The following is a 23304-nucleotide window of genomic DNA, read 5'->3' on the forward strand; positions in this document are numbered from 1 at the left end:
TTCGAGATGTCTCATGGTCTGACAAACACCGCTGTAGCTCGGCCACCTTCCACCGCTGATGCAGAAGGCTGACATAGGCAGATGTGGTGGATTGAGACGCAGCCCATGCAGATATTTCTAGCTTAAACTGACAGATTTTGATGTCGATGTTTTTATTATGTTACTTAGATTGACGCACGAGTCAATAGACTCTTAAGGATTTAATAACACCCAGGACAAGCCCCCTTCGATAAATCATCAAACAAACACACTCATCCAGACACCCACAACACCCAGAACATACACCCACAACACCCAGAACATACACGTGAGCCAGGAGGTGAACACACTAATAGGCCTAGCTACTGGAAGCTACTGGAATATGTTACAGGAGTGGGTCGCAGTTCCGGAGCGACCCACTAGGTGTCATCCTCCGACAACCATAGGCACCTCCTCACTCACAGTCGGGACTAATTATCTGCCTATTGGTGTCACCTGTGTCTATCTGATTCACTTGTGTATTTATGCCCTTACTTCCCTGTGTTCCATTGCTCAGTTTTCTCTGCTAGTTCCTTGATGTCAAGCAGTATGTATCAGTGTCGGATCACGTGACGGAGTTACAGGTACTCGAGAAGTGTTCTCCCTGTGTCATTGTGTTTTTCCAGTCAGAGTTAGTATTTCACATTGTTTGCTGTCAGCCTGTTTTTTGGAGACCTGTTTTTTGGAGACCGTCCTCATTTGTTTTCGTGAATAGTCTGTTGTTTTGTATCCTGGCTTTTGGACCACTAGTAAAGATCCTTGTTTCACCATCCTTGCCTACTGCCTACTGTCTATCATGCACCGCACCTGGGTCACACCTCACACCAACCCTTACAGAAAACGGAGTCAATATGGACCCAGCGAAGGCAGCACAGTATCATAGCGCATTGGCAGTGCAGGGAGCCTTGTTGGATCAGCATGACCGCAGCCTGCAGCAGATCATCGAGAATCTCCACCAGCTGACGATCGCCGTGCAGAGCCAGGTGGACACCTGACCAGCCCCGGCAGCCGGCGGAGCAGAGGCCGCGCCGTCCCAGTCTCGCCTGCGACATCGCGGGAACCCCACCTACCACCTCCGGAGAGGTACGACGGACGTCCAGAGGGCTGCAGGGAATTCCTCACCCAGTGTTCCCTGATGTTCAACCTACAACCCTCCTCCTTCCTGACAGAGCAGAACCGGGTGGCCTACATTATCACTCTGTTGAAGGGTCGGGCCCTTTCCTGGGCTACCTCGGAGTGGGTGAGCCAAACTCCAGCGTGCTCCGACTACTACCAGTTCACCCGGGAGCTACGCAAGGTGTTCGATACCTCTCGAGTGGTGTCAGTGCACGAGGCCGGGAGGCGGCTCACGGCTTGTGGGCAGGGTGAGCGTTCGGTGGCGGACTACTCCGTGGAGTTCTGGACCCGGGCTCGAGAGGCAGGATGGGAGGGGGCCGCCCTGGTCGTCCTGTAGGCGCAGGGGCAATCAGAGGGGATGAAGGACGAACTCTCCTTCAGGGAGCTGCCTGAGCGAATGGATGGCTTTCTTCGACCTCTCGGTGCGGGTGGACAATCGGCATCGTGAGAGGGCGTACGAGAGAGGCATGACGCAAGGCTCGCCTCCGCGGCTCCCTATCAGCCCGGAGGCTTTCCACCGATTCAGGGAGGAGACACCTCAGGAGGAGGCTATGCAGCTGGGGGCTGCGCGCTTGTCCAGGATGGAGAGGCAGAGGCGTCTGCCCCAGGGACGTTGCCGGTACTGCAGCCACGTAGGTCACTACTGCGACTCATGCCCGGAGAAGCCGGGGAAACGGGAGGGTTCGCTAGGATTGGGAGGGGTGCTAGCGAACCAAAACCCCAACTCCAGAGACTCCCGGACTTTCCTCCCCGTCAGGGTTCAGTGGGCCCACGCTGCGCGTAGGGCGCATGCACTGGTGGATTCTGGGGCCGCGGGAAACTTGATGGACGCGGGGCTGGCCCAAGGGTAGAGCGTTCCGTTACTCTCTCTCCGAGCCGGTTCCGGTCATGGGCCTGGACGGCCGCCGTTGGGGTTGGGCTGCATCACCCGATGCACTGTCCCCGTGCGTGTCCGGGTGGTGGGGGGGGCTATGGGAATATATCCCGTTTTTCATTGTGGACTCTCCGGAGTGTCCCCTCATCCTCGGGCACCCCTGGCTGGTCGCCCACAACACCCGGATAGACTGGTCCATGGGGTGGCTCATCCTGGAGGGAGGCTCCGCCCCGTCCGGTTCCGGTTGCCACCGACCACTCATCAGCCCAAACCCCCGTCCCAGACCACCTACCAGTCCTCACCTCTTCCCCAGGTCCTGCATTCCGTCACCGGCCCAGACCTTGTAGGCGTTCCCCGGGAGTATTGGGATCTGGGGGAGGTGTTTAGTAGGAGGCATGCCAAGGGCCTACCTCCTCACAGGCCTTATTACTGCGCTATCGATCTCCTGCCGGGCGCCATGCACACACAAGGGCGATCGCTTTCCTTGTCCCGACCGGAGAAGCTGGCCATGAGGGACGACCCCATTGTCCCCAACGCCCTGATGGCTGCCCCAGTTTTGTGGGGAATTGATAGGCTGGTCAGAGCAGCGCTACGGCGAGAGCCCGATCCGGGCGGAGGCCCTTCGGGGAGGATGTACGTACCCAAGGCTGTGCGCTTGCGACTGCTTCAGTGGGCGCACGCGTCCGACCTCACCAGCCATCCGGGGGTTGCCAGGACATTGGGGTCCCTGCGTAGGAGGCTCTGGTGGCCATCTGCTGAGTGGGATACGCACGCCTTCGTGTCTGCTTGCCCGGTGTGTGCACGCACGAAGAGCTCACGTCAGCCCGCGGCAGGGCTGCTACGACCCCTGCCTATCCCCAAGCGCCCCTATTCCCCGAGCAAGAGGAAGAGGCGGCGATCCCGTCGGGCCATTCAGAGGGGTACGGCGAGTCAACCCAGTGACCTACCGCCTGCAACTTCCCCCCACCATGCAGGTGCATCCCACATTTCATGTGTCCCTCCTCTAGCCCATCGCCACCTGTCCCCTGGCTCCCCCTCCTCGTCCTGTTCCCCCGCTGCGCCTCGTCGGAGGGCAGCCGGCTTTTACGGTGGACCGGATCCTGGACTGCCGGCGGTTGGGGAGGGGTCTCCTATTTCTGGTGAACTGGGAGGGTTATGGGCCGGAGGAGCGGTCCGGGGTGGCCAGGAGGGACATTCTGGACCCAGGGCTGATACAGCATTCACGTGACGGCGTTACAGGTCCTCGAGAAGTGTTCTCCCTGTGTCATTGTGTTTTTCCAGTCAGAGTTAGTATTTCATATTGTTTGCTGTCAGCCTGTTTTTTGGAGACCAATGTGCTCCTCATTTGTTTTCGTGAATAGTCCGTTGTTTTGTATCCTGGCTTTTGGACCACCAGTAAAGATCCTTGTTTCACCATCCTTGCCTACTGCCTACTGTCTATCCTGCACTGCACCTGGGTCACACCTCACACCAACTCTTACAGGAATACATATAGAAACATATGGATGTGTAGTGAGATACCCAATGGGCTGGACGATTCTCTTCTCATCACTCATCTTTAAAAAATGTAAACTAAAAAGTTGGAAATCAATCAATCCACCCATCATTAGCACAAGGGGAAAATCAATGGATTTATTATTGAAATAGCATGGGGGACAGAGAAAAGCAAATTGATACCATTTAAGGCCAAGTGGCAAACAATAATGCAGGTACTAGGGATGGGGGTGTGAGCATGTTGGTCTGGGCAGAGGAGATGTTGTCAATGTTTGTGTCTGTAAGTTGTTGTTTGTATGTATAAGTTTGTATCTGGAGTGAAATTGAATACTATAAAAAAAATAAAAAAAACTTAGCAAGGGACACACATGAACACACAGACACATACACAGACACACACACAGACACACACACACAAACACAAACGCAAACACGCACAAATACACACAGACAGGAGCATACTAAAACCTGTTAACATCAACAAACTAAACTAAACAACCACCTCTTAAATCCCCACATTAAAAGAGGCCAGACTAAACAACATTCATCTTCTCTGTACTACTAAATCCCATGTCTTGCGTACTAACACAGTATTATCAGCTAATAACTTACTTAGCGTACACAGAGCTAAAGCTCTATCAACACTGCGGAAACAAGTCACTCTCTAGTAAGAAACCTCTGGCTAACAGGAAACAAGGAAACACCTGGTAAAAACAGCCATGTTGCTGTACAAAAGGCTTTCCTTCAGTAGATCGTTCTAAAGCTTTCCTATAGTACGTACCATGTGCTCCTTACGGACCCTGTTGTGTTGTAGCCTCTTCTCTAATGTCCCAGTGATATCCCTAGCGCTCCAAACTGCTGTCAAAAACACTGTGAGAACTCAACTCCTCTCTTCAGCGCAGTCGCTCACACTCCCTGTTTTTTTTTATCTCGCTCCCTCCCTCCCTCCCTCCCTCAGTCCCTGCCCTCCCTTCCCTCCCTCCTTCTCTGTCTCTCTCTCTTTTCTTTCCAAGCAGGCTTCGCCAGATAGCCAGCCTGTCTGTTTTCCTGCTTCTGGCATGCCAAAGCGGTGCATCAGCAACTGGTGGTGGCAAACTCAGTTGATCTCACCTGACCTCTCTTCCCCCCCCCCCCCCTTTCCTCCCATGGCCAGAGAAGCATTGGGCATAAGAGAACATCTCCATGCTGCCATGGGCATACATACACAACAATGTCACAGGGAAGCCCTACAGAGTAGCCCAACACAACAGCAACCCACCAAACACAGCGTCCCTAGTAACCCCACAAAGCAGCCGCAGTAGAATAGGAGACTGCTATAAACAGTAGTAGTAGAGAATCCCAACAGATGGGCAGTCTGTGCAGCCAGTGACCTCAAGTCTAACAAGCATAGAGACTACTTTATGGGGTTGATTCATATATCTCTCTCAGTCTCTGATGGCTCAGGAAGTCCTTCCTCCAGACAGGACCATGAGGACGAGGAGAGACCCATAACTAATCAGTGCTTTGCCACCCAATCTCAGAAGACTGCCTCCACTTCCTCTGAACACCAGCATTTTTCCACAGATCATCGTCCTGGACGCTCCAGATAAGACAAAGGCTGGCTAGAGAACCGAGGATAGTGAGAAGGGAGGATGGAAGAGAGAGGGAGGGAGGGAGGGAGGGAGGGGGATATATCTTCCAAAAGGGTACAGGAAACAGAGGATTTGTTGAGGTCCTTTGTACTTTTTCTGCTGTGACCGACCTCCTTCCTCTCTTCCTTGGGGAGAGCCTGTTACTGTAGCTGACCTGAGATTACACTAACTAACCCCTGGTTCTTCATACATGTGTTGATTCAGTCTGGTCCCATGCTGACACCAAATCATCCTTAACACATATTGACATCTCCCATTAGTTGAAGTTGTACACAAGCAAGTCCCAAGTCTTGAAGTAGCTATATACAAGTACATTAGTAAATATTTAGAACAAATTAAAAAATACATATTTATAGATGGCAAATTTTAGATGGGTTGATAGGAACGAAAAGTGAAGCTATGCTAACTAAACACAACTCTTTCCCCCTGGTTATCACTGCCTCTTCATACATTTTCCTAAACTGTCCAGTCATGCAAATGTGGTAGACAGGCACGTCTGATCTGAGCTCTGCCCTGAGGGCCATTCCTCACCTCTTCCTGTGTAAACAGTGGCAGTGCCAGGCCGGGGCCCAAAGCCTCCCTCTTGCTCATATCTCCCAGGGTTTACAACGGCTGAGGGTTGGGAGAAGAGCGTTCATTATCTGGGATCTTTTATAGCCTTGTCTGAGATCTGTTTGTGCTGTCTTCCTAACTCCTATGGTCATTGTTACTGCCAGGACTTGGCAAGACAACACAAACAGATATCAGGACCAGGCTAGCTCTTTTAGCACATCGGATCCCAAATGTACCCAACAACAGAGACTGTCAGCCGACTGGTGCCACTTTTAATGTGATGAGGCATGGGTCAATACATTCCTGCACTGTGAGTCATATAGTGAATGGATAGGAGCCCTGGCTAAATGAATGGCCATTGTTGCCAGGACACTTTCATAGGGATGGAAAGACTTTATGGAGTGAATTGACAATCCTGTCCTATGAGCTGTGGTAGCATGGTCCACACAGAAGCTAAAGTAGAGAATGGAGTAGTCTAACCTATTCAATTAAAACAGGTCACCAGATTTACAGGAAAAGTCCAAACATTCTTGTTCTGCAAGAATGCACATTTGTATTAATGGACTCAACAAAACAATGTTGACAAAACAATGACGTCAATCCATTGCAATCCATTACAACTTAACATCTCCAATCCAAAGTTAAATCTAGAATCGGCTTCCTATTTCGCAACAAAGCCTCCTTCACTCATGCTGCCAAACATGCCCTCGTAAAACTGACTATCCTACCGATCCTTGACTTCGGCGATGTCATTTACAAAATAGCCTCCAACACTCTACTCAGCAAATTGGATGTAGTCTATCACAGTGCCATCCGTTTTGTCTCCAAAGCCCCATACACTACCCACCACTGTGACCTGTACGCTCTTGTTGGCTGGTCCTCACTACATGTTCGTCGTCAAACCCACTGGCTCCAGGCCATCTATAAATCACTGCTAGGCAAATCCCCGCCTTATCTTAGCTCATTGGTCACCATAGCAGCACCCACCCGTAGTCTGCGCTCCAGCAGGTATATCTCACTGGTCATTCCCAGAGCCAACACCTCCTTTGGCCGCCATTCCTTCCAGTTCTCTGCTGCCAATGACTGGAACGAATTGCAAAAATCTCTGAAGCTGGAGACTCTTATCTCCCTCAGTAACTTTAGGCATCAGTTGTCAGAGCACCTTACCGATCACTGCACCTGTACACAGCCCATCTGAAATTAGCCCACCCAACTACCTCATCCCTATATTGTTATTTATTTTGCTCTTTTGCACCCCAGTATCTCTATTTGCACATAATCTCTTGCACATCTAGCATTCCAGTGTTAATACTATTGTAATTATTCTGCACTATAGCCTATTTATTGCCTTACCTCCATAACTTGCTACATTTGCACACACTGTATATATACTTTCTGTTGTATTTCTGACTTTATGTTTTTTACCCCATATGTAACTCTCTGTTGTTTTTATTGCACTACTTTGCTTTATCTTGGCCAGGTCGCAGTTGTAAATGAGAACCTGTTCTCAACTAGCCTACCTGGTTAAATAAAGGTGAAATAAAATAAAATAAAAAAACATGCACCTGCTTCTCGCTGTGAGTGGAGAATAATGTTATTTTCAATTAGACACAGCGTTAGCCTACCTCAGTGTCCCGGACACAGCACCACATGTGCTGCTCTTCACTGGTTTGACCCTATTATCTCCTGGTTTGACCCTACTATCTCCTGGTTTGACAATACTATCTCCTGGTTTGACACTACTATCTCCTGGTTTGACACTACTATCTCCTGGTTTGACACTACTATCTCCTGGATTGACACTACTATCTCCTGGTTTGACACTACTATCTCCTGGTTTGACACTACTATCTCCTGGTTTGACACGACTATCTCCTGGTTTGACACTACTATCTAATAATAATAATAATAATAATAATAATATGCCATTTAGCAGACGCTTTTATCCAAAGCGACTTACAGTCATGTGCGATTGACACTACTATCTCCTGGTTTGACACTACTATCTCCTGGTTTGACACTACTATCGCCTGGATTGACACTACTATCTCCTGGATTGACACTACTATCTCCTGGATTGACCCTATTATCTCCTGGTTTGACCCTACTATCTCCTGGTTTGACAATACTATCTCCTGGTTTGACACTACTATCTCCTGGTTTGACACTACTATCTCCTGGTTTGACACTACTATCTCCTGGATTGACACTACTATCTCCTGGTTTGACACTACTATCTCCTGGTTTGACACTACTATCTCCTGGTTTGACACGACTATCTCCTGGTTTGACACTACTATCTAATAATAATAATAATAATAATAATATGCCATTTAGCAGACGCTTTTATCCAAAGCGACTTACAGTCATGTGCGATTGACACTACTATCTCCTGGTTTGACACTACTATCTCCTGGTTTGACACTACTATCACCTGGATTGACACTACTATCTCCTGGATTGACACTACTATCTCCTGGCTTGACACTACTATCTCCTGGATTGACACTACTATCTCCTGGATTGACACTACTATCTCCTGGTTTGACACTACTATCTCCTGGTTTGACACTACTATCTCCTGGATGACACTACTATCTCCTGGATTGACGTAAATTCCTGTGTCGTAGTCTGTAGCAGCGATCCTACACTGTCCAGTGTTACTTGTCTGTGTGTGAGAGAGTGCTTACACCCATTCGTGTGAGTGTGCATATGTGTGGTATGTGGGTAGGCAGGACTGTGTGTATAAATAGCGTTGCAGGCAGGGACAGAGGGGGGAGCAGCTGACTGTGCACATTCTGGGCTCTCCATGCAGAGCCAGAGCCAGGCAGAGCCAGATTGGGTGAGTGTTCATCGTCAGCGAGAGAGAGGGGAATGTTCTTTAGCTGGTGTGGGGCCCTGAAAACACTACAACCTATCCACTAACTCTATAACACACTATGTCTTTAATTCTATCTCTTTCCTTCTATCTCTTTCCCGGAGCTCACTCTTTCTTTCTGTGCCTTAATCTTAATCGTAATCTTAATCTTAATCTTAGGCTTTCTGTAGGACTCTGCAGAATCTCTCATATTGCAGTCTTAATTTGAAGACTTACATAATAAATCTATCTCTCGCTCTCCCGCCCTAATTTTCTCACACACACACATAACACTCCTCCTTCTCCCCTCTTGGCTGATCTTACACATTTAAATGGCCTCCCACTGGGCACAGACGTCATTTCGACGTCTAGTGTTGATTTACATTTGGTTGAGTTGCCAACTACCATGAATTCAATGTGAAATCAAAAAAAAAATATCACCATGTCATTGGATTTAGGTTAAAAGTTGGGTGAAAAAAATTTGAAATTCCCAACGTCATCACATTAAATGTTTTTGTTGAAATGACGTGGAAACAATGCTAATTCAACCAGTTTTTGCCCAGTAGGCTGTATTTGCAAAGAGGGCTTGGTAGAGAGGAGCAGGTTAGACTGGTCTGTGATAGACACAGATTAGTGACAACACGTGGGGCCAGGACACGTATATAACAAAACAGTATCCTCTTTGACAGTTGCCAACTCCTGAATAACATCATCTGGTACAAATCTGCTGGGTGTGCAGTATACGTACATACATATTCTGCCATTTTGGTACAAAGTAAAAACACATAACACCTAAACATAGCCCTGGGTATAGTGAGGGGGGTATGGCTAGAGGCCAGGGATAGGAGCAGGAGCATGGATTGGAGAGGATCACGTGAATAGTTGACTACAGACCAATAGGGTTTGGGGGTGGATAGTTCTCAGAACCCAAAGCGTACAACGACAGTCCTAAATGCAGGTCCTGGAGAGAATAAATTGACGGTAAAAAGAGATCGCTCATTTTCCATTGGCAGAACAAACAGTTTCTATAAAAACCAGAGTAAATGTTTTTGTGTCTGTACTAGTCCTGACAAAATAGTGGCAGAAACTCTCCCTGTGAATCTGCTACTGCCAACTGGAAGGGTGGATACAGAGCGGAACTACAAAAGCCTGCTTTCAGCTTCCAGCAAAGGCCTTAATTGCTATGAAATATGCCCTATCATAAGCACGTTACCGTCCAAAAAAAACAAAGACCCAAATCCAAACTGACACAGATAAAGGGAGACGGTACTGCTGGTTCACTAAGGATGCTTTCAATGCATTGGAGGAGTTAACCATGTTCTGTATCAGAAGAGATAACCATGTTCTGTATCAGAAGAGATAACCATGTTCTGTATCAGAAGAGATAACCATGTTCTGCATTGGAGGAGTTAACCATGTTATTTATTGGAGTTAACCATGTTCTTTAATCATGTTTAAAGTTAAACGGCTCACAAGCTGCTCCTATTGTGGACATTTTCATTGGATATTGATGGGAAACCACACCTGTCCTGAAATTATAGTAAGCAATGTGCAGGAATGTCTTCTCTTGAATAACAAACTGTTATGCCATGTCACCATCACCATCATCCAGTCCATGGAATCTGATTGCCCTCTCTAGGTCAGATGCAAACTAACCAAACTAACCTAGGAACTTGAACCATTCAGAGGGGAATGTACAGGGATCCCATTACATAGTCTCTCAGTTGCTTTCCCTTTCTTCACACACACACACACACACACACACACACACACACACACACACACACACACACACACACACACACTGTGTGACCAAATAGTACCTGTATGAGTTCAGGTCTGAGGTTGATGGTGCAGAGCCAGTCTCCCAGTCGAGGGTAGCTGGCCAGAGCCTGGGTCCTCTGTCTCTCAGGCACTCTCTGCTTACACTGCAGCTGCTTACAGATGTACTTAGTCAGCTTCACCTGGAGGGGGCGACAACACAAACACAAGCTTGATTAGACACCGCTTGGTCTGATCTCCAAAAATATTGTTGGGGAAAATTTTATTAAGAAAGTTCCGAAAATAACTGAAATACAGACGATGCTAAGTAAAAGCATTATCCTGATTGTTATTATAACCAAGTAGAACAAAATGAGTGGAAAATTAAACTTGCAGCACAATAAACAGTTGATCCTTTGCCAGCACAGTGTGTGGGAGTTTCATTTCATTTTAACAAAGGAGACTGACAACTAACTGACAACTGCAGGTGTGAAACCCACTGATGTTTGAGAACAAACTGCATGGTGTTTCTTTCTTGTTATTTTCAGCATGAGGTCTGGTGTTCTATGCAAAATGCCGGTGAGAAGTGAGACTAGAGCTCAGGCTGAGGAAATCCCCCTGTCAACTAAGGGTTAGAGTGGGCCGCAGTGAAGTGAGAGAGGAGAGAGAGAGAGAGAGAGAGAGAGAGAGAGAGAGAGAGAGAGAGAGAGAGAGAGAGAGAGAAGAGAGAGAGAGAGAGAGAGAGAGAGAGAGAAGAGAGAGAGAGAGAGAGAGAGAGAGAGAGAGAGAGAGAGAGAGAGAGAGAGAGAGAGAGAGAGAGAGAGAGAGAGAGAGAGAGAGAGAGAGAGAGAGAGAGAGAGAGAGAGAGAGAGAGAGAGAGAGAGAGACAGAGAGAGAGAGAAAGAGAGAGAAGAAAGAGAGAGAGAGAGAGGACAGAGAAAGATATACACTGAGTGTACAAAACTTAAGAACACCTGCTCTTTCCATGACAGACTGACCAGGTGAATCCAGGTGAAAGCTATGATCCCTTATTGATATCACTTGATAAATTCACTTCAATCAGTGTAGATGATGGGGAGGAGACAGGTTAAGAAGGATTTTTAAGCCTTGATACAATTGAGACATGGATTGTGTATGTGTGCCATTCAGAGGGTGAATGGGCAAGACAAAAGATTGAAGTGCCTTTGAACGGGGTATGGTAGTAGGTGCCAGGCGTAGGGCTGTTACGGTGACCGTATTACCGCCACACCGGCGGTCACGAGTCATGAAGGCAGTCAAATTCCACGTGACGGTCACGGTAATTAGGCTTCTCCAAGCTCTGATGATGCTGATGGTCATCAGTAGCCTACCAAACTTGCTAACTGCCTGGTACTCAGCACTATTGTCCCTCTAATCACTCTGACATCAATGCAAATGACTCGAAAATCTAATCAAACACTTAATGAGAGCCCATGAGCTCATGTTGTGCAACATTTCCCAAGGCTAGCAATTGCTTAGAAACAGAGTGATGGCCTCTATTAAAAATAGGAGTATCCCATCAGCTTCTATAGGCTAGGCCTACTATATTTATTTCTCCTACTTCCTAATATTAAGCACATTTCTTCTCTTTACACAGGAGTATAGCCTACATGCTGGCATGAAAATTAACCATGGGAAAAGCATCCTCCATTCGCTATTTAAGCATCCTCCATTCGCTATTTAAGTGCATAGATGACATGTATTTTTTTCCCCCTGCCCCTATTCCGACAGGTGCATGATAATTGTCCATTCTAAATCAAAACTAATTTCACACATATATGATTTAGTATATGTAAAGACAAGATTAAATCAAGAATAGTCTGATGGGTGACAATATTAGCCTGTCACTTGTGAACGATATATTATCACTTATCATGATGCCCAGCTTGTGTGCAGTAAGGAAAGAAACGCATGCCTTTTTTTTGCGACTTTTTCACATCATAGTCACACACCTCATGTAGCCTAGCCCACAGACCTACAGTGGGGAAAAAAAGTATTTAGTCAGCCACCAATTGTGCAAGTTCTCCCACTTAAAAAGATGAGAGAGGCCTGTAATTTTCATCATAGGTACACGTCAACTATGACAGACAAAATGAGAATTTTTTTTCCAGAAAATCACATTGTAGGATTTTTAATGAATGTATTTGCAAATTATGGTGGAAAATAAGTATTTGGTCAATAACAAAAGTTTCTCAATACTTTGTTATATACCCTTTGTTGGCAATGACACAGGTCAAACGTTTTCTGTAAGTCTTCACAAGGTTTTCACACACTGTTGCTGGTATTTTGGCCCATTCCTCCATGCAGATCTCCTCTAGAGCAGTGATGTTTTGGGGCTGTCGCTGGGCAACACGGACTTTCAACTCCCTCCAAAGATTTTCTATGGGGTTGAGATCTGGAGACTGGCTAGGCCACTCCAGGACCTTGAAATGCTTCTTACGAAGCCACTCCTTCGTTGCCCGGGCGGTGTGTTTGGGATCATTGTCATGCTGAAAGACCCAGCCACGTTTCATCTTCAATGCCCTTGCTGATGGAAGGAGGTTTTCACTCAAAATCTCACGATACATGGCCCCATTCATTCTTTCCTTTACACGGATCAGTCGTCCTGGTCCCTTTGCAGAAAAACAGCCCCAAAGCATGATGTTTCCACCCCCATGCTTCACAGTAGGTATGGTGTTCTTTGGATGCAACTCAGCATTCTTTGTCCTCCAAACACGACGAGTTGAGTTTTTACCAAAAAGTTCTATTTTGGTTTCATCTGACCATATGACATTCTCCCAATCCTCTTCTGGATCATCCAAATGCACTCTAGCAAACTTCAGACGGGCCTGGACATGTACTGGCTTAAGCAGGGGGACACGTCTGGCACTGCAGGATTTGAGTCCCTGGCGGCGTAGTGTGTTACTGATGGTAGGCTTTGTTACTTTGGTCCCAGCTCTCTGCAGGTCATTCACTAGGTCCCCCCGTGTGGTTCTGGGATTTTTGCTCACCGTTCTTGTGATCATTTTGACCCCACGGGGTGAGATCTTGCGTGGAGCCCCAGATCGAGGGAGATTATCAGTGGTCTTGTATGTCTTCCATTTCCTAATAATTGCTCCCACAGTTGATTTCTTCAAACCAAGCTGCTTACCTATTGCAGATTCAGTCTTCCCAGCCTGGTGCAGGTCTACAATTTTGTTTCTGGTGTCCTTTGACAGCTCTTTGGTCTTGGCCATAGTGGAGTTTGGAGTGTGACTGTTTGAGGTTGTGGACAGGTGTCTTTTATACTGATAACAAGCTCAAACAGGTGCCATTAATACAGGTAACGAGTGGAGGACAGAGGAGCCTCTTAAAGAAGAAGTTACAGGTCTGTGAGAGCCAGAAATCGTGCTTGTTTGTCGGTGACCAAATACTTATTTTCCACCATAATTTGCAAATAAATTCATTAAAAATCCTACAATGTGATTTTCTGGATTTTTTTTCTTCTCAATTTGTCTGTCATAGTTGACGTGTACCTATGATGAAAATTACAGGCCTCTCTCATCTTTTTACGTGGGAGAACTTGCACAATTGGTGGCTGACTAAATACTTTTTTCCCCCACTGTATACAGGCCTTTACAACAGGTTTAGAGCCTAACTGTCATACATACGTAGCACATGAGTTTCAAGTTTGGGGAAGAAAATGTTCACCATAAAAATTCACTTTTATAATAAAAGCATTACTTACATAATTGCATTTGCGGTCACTTTTGAGAATGGTGTTTTCCCGCTACTGGAACATTTGCGCTTATAGCCTACTGCCATGTGTGCATTGCTGCGCTTATAATGTTAAGAAATAGACTAATAGTTTATCAACATTTTAAGCTAAACATTCTGATCTGTTGTGTCAGCCTCATTGCTTCCAAAAGTTTTTTTTGATGCTAGTTGTATTAATTTGGGATTTATCCCATCCCACAACTGTCCCAGACTATGTTTGGAATATTTCTTTCTCTCACAGAATAGGTCAACTTTTGTACTATGGGGGATAGTAGATTGACATAGGCTAGTGCTTTTGCAGTTCGTTAGGCCTACTCATCTCGTTGGCTGACGAAAAGTAAATGTGGACACTTCTTCCAATATCTTCGATATGCGCCTCGGAATTGGATAAGGACGCACGCAGTTGCATCCCTGATGTGTCTGTCTTCACTTGTAGCCTGTGAGAAAGACCCAATCACGTGACGGAGAGCCATTTGAGTGAGAGGTGCTTTGGAGCATGCAGCCTGGAGAAGGGAATTATAATTATTATATTCAGCCCAAGGGCACAATGGCCACTGGCCGCAAAAGGCATTGATTTTTTTAGGGGGCATTACGGCCACACAAAGGGGATGCCGCCGTGAAATTCTAGGCATTATCAAGTGCTTGTCAAATTGTGAATGAGTGACTGATGTAGTGTGTACAGCCTACGCAAAAAACTAAGCAGAGCTCATGCCTTTCATGCGACTTGTTTCAAATCATCATTAGAGTCGAAGACTTAGAATGTATTAAAAATCTAAACATATAGCCCAACGTTTGTATCACAACAAAATGTACATAAATAACTCTAATTAAGCATATATGAGTACCTGTTTCTTTGTTAACTGCTCAACACAGAATAGCTGCATGTACGTTTCCCTCAAATCGTTTGGAGAAAATATCCTTTCTATTTCATTCAGCTATGTTCAAATGCAACTCAATATTAGGAAGGTGTTCTTAATGTTTTGTACAGTCAGGTCTAAAAAAGGACAACTTTGTCTCAGAAGCACCTCAGTGTTAAAAACTCTCAAGAATGTAGAATGTTGATGAAGGAGAGGAAACGAGGAGAAAAAGCCTCTGTAGAATATTGATATGCACTCCTACTTCCTAAACAGAGAAGGTGGAGATGGAGGGGCCAGCTTCAGTTCATCCTTGACTGACTGGGTATTTAACAGTTCTCCCCTCAGAACAGAAAACAGCAAATAGTCTTCATTACATACAACCTCAGAGGAACACAGAGCAGCCTTTCTCATGGGGGCGTCGGCCTGTGCCACTGCCATGACAACCGAGCGCCATGGAAACCCTGCAGCCACAGACGGTGGAACTTGTTTATGTCAAAAATGAGATTATGGGAGATGCTGGGCTGGGGTCACAGAAGGACTAGAGAGATCAGTTAGAGCAGGGATGGGCAACTTTGATGGGGGTTGGGACCACAAAACAATCTGAATTTATCATGAGGGGCCGCAGTGGGGGGGAGAGAGATTAACCCGGTGGCCTTCAAAAGGGGGGGCCAGTTGCCCATCCCTGAGTTAGAGTATAGCAGAGTCAAGATGTCCACCTTACCTTCGGACACCAGATCCCAGAAAGCAAGCTTTACATGGCAAGCAGTGGACTGAATTGGACTCACATTTACCCCTCTGTCCAGCCACAAGCATTACTTCTATTCTTATCCCTCTGTCCAGCCACAAGCATTACTTCTAGTCTTATCCCTCTGTCCAGCCACAAGCATTACTTCTAGTCTTATCCCTCTGTCCAGCCACAAGCATTACTTCTAGTCTTATCCCTCTGTCCAGCCACAAGCATTACTTCTAGTCTTATCCCTCTGTCCAGCCACAAGCATTACTTCTAGTCTTATCCCTCTGTCCAGCCACAAGTATCACTTCTAGCACTTTTTCCAGCTGAATGTAATAAGTCTGCAGAATTTCAGTCAGTGTTTAAGTATTTTCTTTTTTCAAAGCCAGATTTACTTACCTCTTAACCAAAAAGCTGAGGCTGGAGGTGAGTGAGTTAAGGGGGTGGGCAACTGTAAATATGGAGGTTTTAGTTCATGTTTAGGCTCCCATCTTTAGTCGCTGATGGTTCTGGTAGGTTTTAGGGAGCCTGGCCTAGTGGAACAGCATTAAAGTTTCATCAGCACTGGACCAGTCTGAGGGAGACTGTCTCTGAATGCCCTCCTGTCTCGCTCCCTATCAGAGAATGGCTGTGGCTGATTTGATGCACTTCACTGAGCGACTAGAGGAAACCAGGCGGTGTTGGTTTGCACTAGACAACGCCTGGCCTCGTTCCGCTGTGGCGCTCACCGTTATTCACTGTCTATCTTTCTCTCCATCTCCCAGCTCTGTTACATGGCAGGCACACGCAGCGAGGGGTAGGGCAGGCTGAGTGGGGACCATGGGGCAGACAGGCAGCACGTATCTGTGCCCACCAGTTTTACCACAGTGTGTGTAACTAAATTGTGTGTATTGTGTGTGACAATAGAATAAAGGAGGTGGCCTTGGCTGCCAGCACTTAACCTTTGAATGTTAGTCTCTATGTACCAGACAACGCCTGTGTGGGGGTGGGACGATAGTGGTTCTCAAGATATCATTCTCAGACACTATCACAGTTCATACCTTGAAGCTGTGCTTGTATATTGCAGTTATGAAAAATACCACAGTACGCAAATGGTAAGCATCACTCCTCCATGTACATTTCCATCTATGGAAAAAACATTTTTGTGTGTCTTAGTTAAGGCAAAGGAAACAGTGATAGATGTGACAAAGAGAGCGAGCAAAAAGGTCCAGAAAGGAAGGAGAAAGCGAACAAGACGGAGAGAAAGAGAGAGAAAAAAGGGGGGAGGGGAATGAGAGACAAAACCGCATGGGAGTTTCCTGACACTACACAACCCATCATTTTGCATTTCTGTTTCTTCCACTGACTGCACCGTAGCTGCTGCTTTGGATAATCGTCAAAATGATCAAACTAGCACTTCTATGATCTTACCAATAAAGTGTGACAGAGCCTCAAAAGTCAAAATCCCTGCCAAATGATAATCATTTAATGACTGAGTGTTTATTTAATGACAGACAATGTGGGTAGATAATATGGGCCATGTCCATCCCTGGGTTGCCAGATCTGATTACAGAGTAGAAGCTAACCACTGGAACATTATTAATTAGTGTATGGAAATCAGATGACGGCTGTTTGTTAGGTGTGGTCCATCTGTAGATTTGACTTTAGACTGAAGGAGTCACATGGCCATGTAATAAGGTGGCAGTAGCACTAGGGCTGTGGCGGTCATGACGTGTCGTCAGCCGGTGAATGTCATGCAAATAACTGCAGGTCTCAAAGTAATTTACCGTTAATTAACATAAACACGTTTAGCATCTCCTGGCTTCCACACATAGCCTAGAAGCCAATGATGCTGACCTTTGGAACATCTACATTTTAAAAAGTCTAATAAATCCATTTAATATAGCCTACACCATCACAATAAATCCATTATTTATTTTAGGCAGGTCTAAAGAAACATGATATGAAGAAAATGTAGCCTATTTCAGAAGAACAGAATAGCATACTCTGAGTTGTCCTTATGTTAGGCCCTGATCTGGCTATACCATATGTCTGTGGGCTACATTAGTTAATTTACCAGACAAGATTTGCTTATAATTCCTGTGGCATTATTTTATATTATTTTATAGCAAGAAGAACACAATTGAACATAGTTGAATGAAATAGAAAGGATATTTTCCCCAAACGATTTCCACATGCGGCTATTCTGTATTGAGCGGTTAACAAAGAAACAGGTCCTCCTACTCTGAATATAAACGCAACATGCAAACATGCTCAATGGGTGACATGTCTGGTAACTATGCAGGCCATGGAAGAATTTGACTTTTTAAGCTTCCAGGAATTGTGTACAGATCCTTGCGACATGGGGCCGTGCATTATTATGCTGAAACATGACTTGATGGTGGTGGATGGGCCTCAGGATCTCGTCACGGTATCTCTGTGCATTCAAATTGCCATCGATAAAATGCAATTGTGTTAGTTGTCCATAGCTTATGCCTGCCCATACCATAACCCCAATCATGCTGTCTGTCATCTGCCCGGTACAGTTGAAACCGGGATTAATCTGTGAAGAGCACACTCCAGCATGCCAGTGGCCATCAAAGGTGAGCATTTGCCCACTGAAGTCGGTTATGACACCAAACTGCAGTCAGGTCAAGACCCTGGTGAGGACCACGATAACGCAGATGAGCTTCCCTGAGATGGTTTCTGACAGTTTGTGCAGAAATTCTTCGGTTTGCAATCCCACAGTTTAATCAGCTGTCTGGGAGGCTCGTCTCATACGATCCCGCAGGTGAAGATGCCGGATGTGGAGGTCCTGGGCTGGCGTGGTTACACGTGGTCTGCGGTTGTGAGGCCGGTTGGACGTACTGCCAAATTCTCTAAAACAACATTGGAGGCGGCTTATGGAAGATAAATTAACATTCAATTCTCTGGCAACAGCTCTGGTGGACATTCCTGCAGTCAGCATGCCAACTGCACGCTCCCTCAAAACTTGAGACATCTGTGGCATTGTATTGTGTGACAAACTGCACATTTTAGGAGGCCTCCCGAGTGGCGCAGCGGTCTAAGGCACTGCATCGCAGTGCTTGTGGCATCACCACAGACCCTGGTTTGATCCCAGGCTGTGTCGCAGCTGGCCGTGACCGGGAGACCCATGAGGCAGCGCACAATTGGCCCAGCATCGTCCGGGTTAGGGGAGGGTTTGGCCGGCCGGGATGTCCTTGTCCCATCGCGCTCTAGCGACTCCTTGTGACGGGCCAGGCGCATGCACGCTGACTTCGGTCGCCAGTTGTACGGTGTTTCCTCTGACACATTGGTGTGGCTGGCTTCCGGGTTAAGCGAGCAGTATGTCAAGAAGCAGTGCGGCTTGGCTGGGTTGTGTTTCGGATGGCTCTTGACCTTCGCCTCTCCCGAGTCCGTAGGGGAGTTTCAGCGATGGGACAAGACTGTAACTACCAATTGAATATCACGTAAAAGGTAAAAAATATAAAATTTAAATAAATAAAACTGCACATTTTAGAGTGGCCTTTTATTGTCCCCAACACAAGGTGCACCTGTGTAATGATCATGCTGTTTAATCAGCGTCTTGATATGCCACATCTGCCAGGTGGATGGATTATCTTGGCAAAGGAGAAATGCTCAGTAACAGGGATGTCAACTAATTTGTGCACAAAATTTAAGAGAAATAAGATTTTTGTGCATATAGAAACATTTCTGAGATTATTTTTATTAGCTCATGGGACCACTTTACATGTTGCATTTATATTTTTGTTTAGTATATATGCTTAATTTAGAGTTATTTATGCAACTTTAGCTGTGATACAAACGTTAGGCTATATGTTTAGATTTTTTATACATTCTAAGGCTGCATGATGCGGCTCTAATTATGATTTGAAAAAAGTTGCATGAAAGGCATGAGCTCTGATTTGTTTCTTGTGCAAGCTGTACACACTTCATCAGTCTCTCATTCACAATTTGACAAGCACTTGATAATATTCTCACCCATCAAACTATTCTCAATTTAATCTGGTCTTTACATACAGTGGGGAAAAAAAGTATTTAGTCAGCCACCAATTGTGCAAGTTCTCCCACTTAAAAAGATGAGAGAGGCCTGTAATTTTCTTCATAGGTACATGTCAACTATGACAGACAAATTCCAGAAAATCACATTGTAGGATTTTTTATGAATTTATTTGCAAATTATGGTGGAAAATAAGTATTTGGTCACCTACAAACAAGCAAGATTTCTGGCTCTCACAGACCTGTAACTTCTTCTTTAAGAGGCTCCTCTGTCCTCCACTCGTTACCTGTATTAATGGCACCTGTTTGAGCTTGTTATCAGTATAAAAGACACCTGTCCACAACCTCAAACAGTCACACTCCAAACTCCACTATGGCCAAGACCAAAGAGCTGTCAAAGGACACCAGAAACAAAATTGTAGACCTGCACCAGGCTGGAAAGACTGAATCTGCAATAGGTAAGCAGCTTGGTTTGAAGAAATCAACTGTGGGAGCAATTATTAGGAAATGGAAGACATACAAGACCACTGATAATCTCCCTCGATCTGGGGCTCCACGCAAGATCTCACCCCGTGGGGTCAAAATGATCACAAGAACGGTGAGCAAAAATCCCAGAACCACACGGGGGGACCTAGTGAATGACCTGCAGAGAGCTGGGACCAAAGTAACAAAGCCTATCATCAGTAACACACTACGCCGCCAGGGACTCAAATCCTGCAGTGCCAGACGTGTCCCCCTGCTTAAGCCAGTACATGTCCAGGCCCGTCTGAAGTTTGCTAGAGTGCATTTGGATGATCCAGAAGAGGATTGGGAGAATGTCATATGGTCAGATGAAACCAAAATAGAACATTTTGGTAAAAACTCAACTCGTCGTGTTTGGAGGACAAAGAATGCTGAGTTGCATCCAAAGAACACCATACCTACTGTGAAGCATGGGGGTGGAAACATCAGGCTTTGGGGCTGTTTTTCTGCAAAGGGACCAGGACAACTGATCCGTGTAAAGGAAAGAATGAATGGGGCCATGTATCGTGAGATTTTGAGTGAAAACCTCCTTCCATCAGCAAGGGCATTGAAGATGAAACATGGCTGGGTCTTTCAGCATGACAATGATCCCAAAACACACCGCCCGGGCAACGAAGGAGTGGCTTCGTAAGAAGCATTTCAAGGTCCTGGAGTGGCCTAGCCAGTCTCCAGATCTCAACCCCATAGAAAATCTTTGGAGGGAGTTGAAAGTCTGTGTTGCCCAGCGACAGCCCCAAAACATCACTGCTCTAGAGGAGATCTGCATGGAGGAATGGGCCAAAATACCAGCAACAGTATGTGAAAACCTTGTGAAGACTTACAAAAAACGTTTGACCTGTGTCATTGCCAACAAAGGGTATATAACAAAGTATTGAGAAACTTTTGTTATTGACCAAATACTTATTTTCCACCATAATTTGCAAATACATTCATTAAAAATCCTACAATGTGATTTTCTGGATTTTTTTAAATTACAGGCCTCTCTCATCTTTTTAAGTGGGAGAACTTGCACAATTGGTGGCTGACTAAATACTTTTTTCCCCCACTGTATAGCCTACTAATATATGTATGGAATTATTTTTTATTTAGAATGGCCCATAAAAATAAAAAAAGTCATCTGTAGCCTGCAATCGTATAGCGTATGGAGGTTACGTGCAGTTACGTTTTTAATATGCCAATGACAGGTAGGCTACACCGGTTGTAAAGCGTAATCATGTGCTTAATTTTAATAATTGAGCAATAAATATAGCAGCACAAGAAAGCTGGGATAGGCTTATAAGAACACATGTTTTACTAGGCTCTGTAGGCTATGTGCTCTCCAACCCTGTTCCAGGGGTCATAGGCCTATAGGCTACGTTTGGAGTTATTTGGCCAGTTCAGTTGTGATACAAACCTTATCAAAACATACAGGCCTATGGGCTAGGCTACAGCATGCCACTCTGATTTGAAGAAGTCGCAGAAAAAAGGTATGCACTGTTTATTGCCTTAGACTGCACATGCTGGGCATCATTCACAAGTGATAATATAGTCACCCATCAGACTATTCTCAATTTAATCTTGTCTTTACATATACTAAATAAAATATGTGTGAAATTAATTTTGATTTAGAATGGGCCATTGTCATGCACCTGTCGGAACAGAAGCATTGGGAAAAAATACATGTCATCTGTATGCACTTGAATAGCGAATGGAGGACGCTTTTCCTGCGGTTCATTTTCATGCTAGCCAGTTAGGCTACTCCGGCTGTAAAGCGAAGCAATGTGCTTATTAATATTAGGAAAGTTGAGAAATAAATATAGCAGGCCTAGCTTATAGAAAGCTGATGGGATCCTCCCTTTTTTAATAGAGGCCATCAAAACTCTGTTTTCCCACCCTATTGCATAGCTTATAGAAATGTTACGCAACATTGGTTTATGGGCTCTCATTAAGTGTTTGATTTGATTTTCGATTGCATTTCAAATCAAATCAAATTGTATTTGTCACATGCACCGAATACAACAGGTGTAGACCTTACAGTGAAATGCTTACTTACAAGCCCTTAACCAACAATGCAGTTTTAAGAAAAATAAGTGTTAAGTAAAAAATAGATAACAACAATTTTTAAATAACAAATAATTAAAGAGCAGCAGTAAAATAACAGTAGCGAGGCTATATACAGGGGGTACCGGTACAGAGACAATGTGTGCACAGGGTAATTGAGGTAATATGTACATGTAGGTAGAGTTAAAGTGACTATGCTTAGATAATAAACAGAGAGTAGCAGCAGCATAAAAGAGGGGGTGGGGAGGGGGAACAATGCAAATAGTCCGGGTAGTCATTTGATTACCTGTTCAGGGGTTTTATGGCTTGGTGGTAGAAGCTGTTAAGAAGCCTTTTGGACCTAGACTTGGCGCTCCGGTACCGCTTGCCGTGCGGTAGCAGAGAGAACAGTCTATGACTAGGGTGGCTGGAGTCTTTGACAATTTTTAGGGCCTTCCTCTGACACCGCCTGGTATAGAGGTCCTGGATGGCAGGAAGCTTGGCCCCAGTGATGTACTGGGCCGTACGCACTACCCTCTGTAGTGCCTTGCGGTCGGAGGCCGAGCAGTTGCCATACCAGGCGGTGATGCAGCCAGTCAGGATGCTCTTGATGGTGCAGCTGTAGAACTTTTTGAGGATCTGAGGACCCATGCCAAATCTTTTCAGTCTCCTGAGGGGGAGTAGGCGATGATAGTTTGGACCATGATAGTTTGTTGGAGATGTGGACAGCAAGGAACTTTAAGCTCTCAACCTGCTCCAAGCCCCTTCGATGAGAATGGGGGCGTGCTCGGTCCTCTTTTTCCTGTAGTTCACAATCATCTCCTTTGTCTTGATCATGTTGAGGGAGAGGTTGTTATCCTGGCACCACACAGCCAGGTCTCTGACCTCCTCCATATAGGCTGTCTCATCATTGTCGGTGATCATGCCTACCACTGTTGTGTCGTCTGCAAACTTAATGATGGTGTTGGAGTCATGCCTGACCATGCAGTCATGGGTGAACAGGGAGTACAGGAGGGGACTGAGTACGCACCCCTGAGGGGCCCCCGTGTTGAGGATCAGCACGGCAGATGTGTTGTTACCTACCCTTACCACATGGGGGCGGCCCGTCAGGAAGTCCAGGA

The 23304-nt window shown here is 45.8% G+C and overlaps 1 protein-coding gene across 1 annotated transcript in view; it reads right to left on the reverse strand.

The window, feature by feature from the left end:
- Positions 1-23304, reverse strand: part of LOC311106197 (kinase suppressor of Ras 1-like) — a gene marked incomplete at its 5' end in the record, with an annotated part of 56530 nt that overhangs the window by 14851 nt on the left and 18375 nt on the right. The window contains 3 exons of the mRNA XM_084148509.1: positions 4284-4357; positions 9437-9503; positions 10366-10506. Coding sequence (XP_084004635.1) covers positions 4284-4357; positions 9437-9503; positions 10366-10506 — 282 coding nt within the window. The remainder of the gene's footprint in view (positions 1-4283; positions 4358-9436; positions 9504-10365; positions 10507-23304) is intronic.

This window comes from Coregonus lavaretus (assembly GCF_964263955.1).
Source record: "Coregonus lavaretus genome assembly, chromosome: 30".
Taxonomy (NCBI): Eukaryota; Metazoa; Chordata; class Actinopteri; order Salmoniformes; family Salmonidae; genus Coregonus; species Coregonus lavaretus.